This window comes from Perca fluviatilis, chromosome 8 (assembly GCF_010015445.1).
Source record: "Perca fluviatilis chromosome 8, GENO_Pfluv_1.0, whole genome shotgun sequence".
In the NCBI taxonomy this organism is placed as follows: domain Eukaryota; kingdom Metazoa; phylum Chordata; class Actinopteri; order Perciformes; family Percidae; genus Perca; species Perca fluviatilis.
In genome coordinates, this window is record NC_053119.1 from 35,154,378 (window position 1) to 35,159,690 (window position 5,313).

The following is a 5,313-nucleotide window of genomic DNA, read 5'->3' on the forward strand; positions in this document are numbered from 1 at the left end:
TTAAAGAGCGTGTGCGTGCAGGAGCACTACGGTCACACGCAAAGTGTCCCCGGTTTTAGTTCAGGGAAATCTGGTCACCCTAAGATTGGAGGCACACTTACTAGTTTTCCATACCACAGACCTCACATACATATTACAGATGGTTAACTCAGGTATATACTGTATTTTTGTTTATTGTTGATGTTAAAACAGCCCCCACCCTATAAAAAGAAACTTTTGTTTAGCTCACATGCTCTCTCTGAGAGGACACAGATAAAAAATAAAAAAAAATCACAGACAATGCAATTTAAAATCAAAATCTTTTTTATTGTGGTATATTTCACATCATATTATATGATTAAAAACGAAAGAAAGAAGTTCTTTACTCAGCTGCGTCTTTTCCCTGGAAAATTAAACAATCAATACTACTAGTATTATTTGTTGTACACATACATACATAATAGTTTTGTCCATTGTTCATTATATGAGGCTTAAAGGAAATCATGGTCATTTTTTTCAGTCATGACTAAAGTATTGTGAGACATAAATTACAGTTGGAGGAATTTAATTTTGTTACATTTTCATAAAGCTGATGTGTATATATTTACCTTGCCAGAGTCACGGCTCTTCGCTCTCAACTTGTTGACCTGGGACTCTGCGATGTCAGCGCGCTCCTCAGCCTCTTCCAGCTCATGCTGCACCTTCCTGCACTTGGACAGATGAGTGTTGGCCTGCTCCTCCTGAAAAAAACATAGAGATTGAGATTTTTATAAATCTCCTAAAACACCAAAGGTCTTTTTGTGCAATAAATCTGCCACAGTATCAAGCTTTCAGTGTTGAAAATGTATATACTGTCCTTACCGCCTCCTCAGCCTGCCTCTTGTACGCCTTGACTTTGAGCTGCAACTTGTCAACTAGATCCTGCAGCCTGGCAACGTTTTTCTTGTCCTCCTCAGTCTGTTAAGCGTTTTTAATCATCACATTCAAGAGGAATCCTGCTTTGCCAATCCAAGAGACTTTGTAAACTTACATCATCCACTTGCTGCTCAAGCTTGGTCTTGGCCTTGGTCAGAGTGTTGACTTTGTCTTCCTCTGCCTGCAGGTCATCAAGAGTCTGCTGATGAGCCTCCTGAAGGGCTTTCTTTTCTTTGGTCAGCTTAGCAATGCTCTCATCCTGACATCCAAGAGAAGTTAGCACATCAACTTTGAAAAACATGAAAAGCACAACTGTCTGTCGACGTGTACTTCCAGATGCTACTTGCAGCTGCAGATTATTCTTCTCCTGCAGAAGGGACACCATCTTCTCCTCCAGTTCCTTCTTCTTGGCCAGGGCAGCAGCCAAGTCAGTTTTCATCTTATCATAGTTCTTCTTCATATTTGCCAGCTCCTTCTCAGTTTCAGCAGTCTTCAGCAGAGGCTTGATCTTGTAGTACACCTTCATCCATGGCCATGTAACAATTGTGAGTTTGAACATGAACTGATACAGTATAAGATAGTTTATAATGTTAAATATATAGCTTGTGGTTGTATTTTCATACGCTTCGTGGATCTGATTGGTTGATTTGGCCCGTCTATCATCAACATAGGTGATAGACAGATGGTTCATCCAATCAGCTAACCAGTATTTTCGCCCCTTCCCAAAAGTTCTCCAACGGAAAGTTCCCATATGGATATGCCGAGCAAATGCGAAGCAATCCATCTGGCGGAGTCAGGTTACCAGCATAGTGCACCAGGGAGAAGTGGGCCTCAGCCTTGCCTTTGGCGGGCTTAGGCTTCTCAAATGCTTTAGATTTGCCAAGATGCTGGTCATACAGCTTGTTCTTGAAGGATGTGTCTGAGGCCTTGGGGAACATGCACTCCTCTTCAAGGATGGAGAAGATTCCCATGGGCTTAAAAAAGTGGCAAGAAGTGTTTCATTAAGTGATCCATTAAGTCAAATTAAAAACAATTATATATAATTACCAAATTAATTGATTACCTTTTTTAATGAGCTCAATGCAGGCAGCCAAGTCCATGCCAAAGTCAATGAACTCCCAGACAATACCCTCCTTCTTGTACTCCTCTTGCTCCAGGACAAACATGGTGTGGTTGAAGAACTGTTGCAGTTTCTCATTGGTGAAGTTGATGCACAGCTGTTCCAAGGTGTTGAACTGTGACGGGACAAATAATCAATATGATCTCTCGCAGGGCAATAAGACTGATTCTGTCATGAAAAGTATCACCTTCTGAGTTGTTTGAAATGAAGCTTACGTCAAAGATTTCAAAACCAGCAATATCCAGGACACCAATGTAGAACTGTCTTGCTTGTTTAGTGTCCAACATCTGGTTAATACGAACGACCATCCACAAGAACATCCTCTCATAGATAGCCTTGGCCAGGGCAGTCACGGAGTTCATCACCTGAATAAAAACAAGGATGTGATTTGATTAAGGTCAGTCAAGCCTTTTTGGAAAATCATTTAGAATTTCTTCTAATCTCTCTAATAAAGGCAGGAATTTCTGAGTCAATCAGTCCGTCGGTTGAATGTGGTGAACCAAATGCGCAAAATACGTAACACGCAGCACGCTTTTGTACGGATAAAAACAGACTCTTCTATGTATAGAAAGAAGAGATCTAATAAAGTAAGGAAGCCAAGTTAGCCCTCTGAGCTAATGCGTGCAAACTACTGTAGCCGAGGGTAATTCAACAAAAACAGGCTCCGTAGTCTGAACCAGGATGAACCAAGACGGCCCTCACACTTTGATTAACTCCCATAGTGAGAACTTTGCTAAGAGGAAACTCAAAAAATAGCATACATGTTGCTAACAACATTTCTTGCCGACAATAGATATCAAACCAAAACCAGACACTGTATCGTATTTAAATTATTGTGAGCGGTAAATTCACCACTTCTAAGCAAAAGGCAGAAGATAACGTTATCGCTGGCCCGACCGGGCAAAGCCTCTCTACCTCCTGGCAGCAGGTAAATGTAGCAGTACAATGTTTTCCTCTGAATGGAAGTAAGTCAGTACTATACAGTTATATTGCATATTTCTTTTAGTGCTTTGTAAGTTATTTCTGGGTACAACGAGTTAGAATTGTAACATTCTATGTTTTACATCATGAATCAAAACACCTCTACAGCTGTCTGGGGCCCTTTTACATTTGGCCCCCAGGCAGTTGCCTAACTTGCCTAATGAGTTTTCTCTTCTCTGATTTCCCCCCTGAACCAGTGTATTTCAAATGTGTTTCTGACCGTGAGTAGACGAGGCTTGGGTATGTGACGCAACTATGTCATGGCAGCTGTATTGCTCAGGACCCAAGGAAGCACAGTGTGAGCATTACGTTGATTGTATGTGCAGTTCTCAAGAAAGCTGCAAGCACCAACACCACAGGCCAAGCAATTGGCCTGTTTGAAACAGACATGGTTTGAACGGCCTCCTCAATTGTCATATAAATAATACAAAAGATCTAAAAATTTAAAATTACATCTAGGATTGTCCTAGACTTATTCTACATTATGCATTTAGTATTCAACATGTAAAAGTCTTCCAAAGTATCAATTTGGTATATTGAACACTACCATGGTATTTTATTTAAAATACTCAGCCTGCTCCTCACGCTGCTTCTGCTTGAACTTCATGTTACCATGGTGGAGCACAGCACTAGTCAACTTGTAGATGCTCACCTTCTCTTCATTAATGAAGCCCAGGATATCAATGGCGTTCTGGGTTCAAAAGAGGTCCACACAAAACATAATAACTTTAGAAAAGTGCAAAGGGAATTTTTGCATTTAATGCAAACATATTTTAAATAATATGAAGTGGAGATCACTCACATCAGTGGCTTCCAGCTCAACTTTGTCATCAATGCTGGCCACAGTGATCTGACCCATGCTACACATGGGGAAGTCGTAGGGGTTGGTTGTGATGACTGGGAGCCACTTGTAGGGGTTCACAGTGGCACAGAACAACCCAGAGTAGGTCTGAAAGTGATCATAGAGATTCAACAGTTAACTCTATGTTTCCTCCAAGTTTAGCAATTCACAATAGTTCTCTTTTCTCATTAGGCAGATTGTCTTACGTAGATCATCCATGCTGCATAACGCTCTTTGAGGTTATACAGCACAGATGCTTCATTGAGATGGGTCATCATGGCCATGTCCTCAATCTTGTCATACTTGGGAGGGCAGTGTTTCCTTTAGGATTTTTTTTAGCAGTGGGGGCAGGTCCGAACCAGTTGTGATTGAACTGTATTTTTTGAGTTACTATATAGGCCAACTTTGATCTTGACATATAGGCTAAGCATTCTGTAGCAAATAACAATAAACCCACTATTAATTACATTATCTTAATGCAGTGTAACTACTTCAGCATGTAAATAATGCACCTAAAATACAAACGTTCTTCGACATGCACTCTAACAATGCAGCCCTATTTCGGATACCGTGGGGGGCAGAAATGTTGCCGTGGGGGGCTGCCACGGTCAAATCAACATAGAGGAAACACTGGAGGGTTCATTGGATAGATGTCAGCTTCTTTAACTGTCCTCTCCTGAAACAGGACATTTGTCACAATGAGAACTGATCATATTGAATTGCCTGTTGAGTCTGACTTCATGATACCAACCTCATTAGTGGTCAGGATTTCGACGGTGACTTTGTCACCTTCTTTCTTGAGGATTTTTGCCTTCAAGTACAGTTCTTGCTTATCGGCCACGTAGCAGGCAGTCGTGGCATCAAATGGTGCACTTTGAGCCTCAATTCTCTCCCTTTCTGGCTTCCGAAGGTAAATGGCAGCTTTGCCATAAATGGCCATCTCTGAGTCCGTACTCATGGTGGTGGCTGATGTCTGTTAGATGATTACAAAGGAACTGTCATCTTAGACTAAGTCCATGTAATTAAACAGCGGTCAAACTTAAAATTCTGTGGGCGCTTGCATAGCTCAGTTGGTGGAGTGGGCGCCCTTATGTAGAGGTTTACTCCTCGATGCAGCGGGCCCAGGTTCGACTCTGACCTGTGGCCCTTTGCTGCATGTCATTCCACCTCTCTCTCCCCTTTCATGTCTTCAACTGTCCTGTCGAATAAAGGTCTAAAAATGGCCAAAAAAGTAATCTTAAAAAAAAAAGACATGCTGAACATATCCAAACTGAAACCACGTCCTGGTATTGTTACAGGTGGGCTTTGACTTCAAAGTGATTCAATCCTTTTCAGACTTAGTTGTTACTGAGAATAAATGCTGACATGTTGTTAAGTTTAGTACAAATGCTTGGATGAATAACTGCAGAAATTCAACAAATGAGAAATAGTTTGCACATGTACCGTATCTCACAAAAGTGAGTACACCCCTCACATT

At 41.3% G+C, this 5,313-nt stretch overlaps 3 protein-coding genes across 3 annotated transcripts; all 3 read right to left on the reverse strand.

Moving 5' to 3' along the window:
- Positions 1 to 361: 361 nt before the first annotated feature.
- LOC120564297 (myosin-7-like) lies at positions 362 to 939 on the reverse strand (the record flags this gene model as incomplete). The annotated part of the gene is made up of 3 exons (XM_039809152.1): positions 362 to 382; positions 588 to 719; positions 841 to 939. Coding segments are annotated over 3 exons (252 nt in total), but the record flags the coding sequence as incomplete, so codon positions are not given.
- Positions 936 to 1,450, reverse strand: LOC120563683 (myosin-4-like). The gene has a single exon (XM_039808039.1). The coding sequence runs from the start codon at positions 1,418 to 1,420 to the stop codon at positions 950 to 952; it is 471 nt and encodes a 156-aa protein (XP_039663973.1). The 5' UTR covers positions 1,421 to 1,450; the 3' UTR covers positions 936 to 949.
- Positions 1,451 to 1,673: 223 nt separating this feature from the next.
- LOC120564298 (myosin-13-like) lies at positions 1,674 to 4,809 on the reverse strand (the record flags this gene model as incomplete). Its single annotated transcript, XM_039809153.1, has 8 exons — positions 4,574 to 4,809; positions 4,466 to 4,507; positions 4,043 to 4,157; positions 3,798 to 3,944; positions 3,648 to 3,686; positions 2,230 to 2,379; positions 1,962 to 2,129; positions 1,674 to 1,871 (listed from the first exon to the last, which is right to left on the reverse strand). Coding segments are annotated over exons 1-8 (1,080 nt in total), but the record flags the coding sequence as incomplete, so codon positions are not given.
- Positions 4,810 to 5,313: the final 504 nt, after the last annotated feature.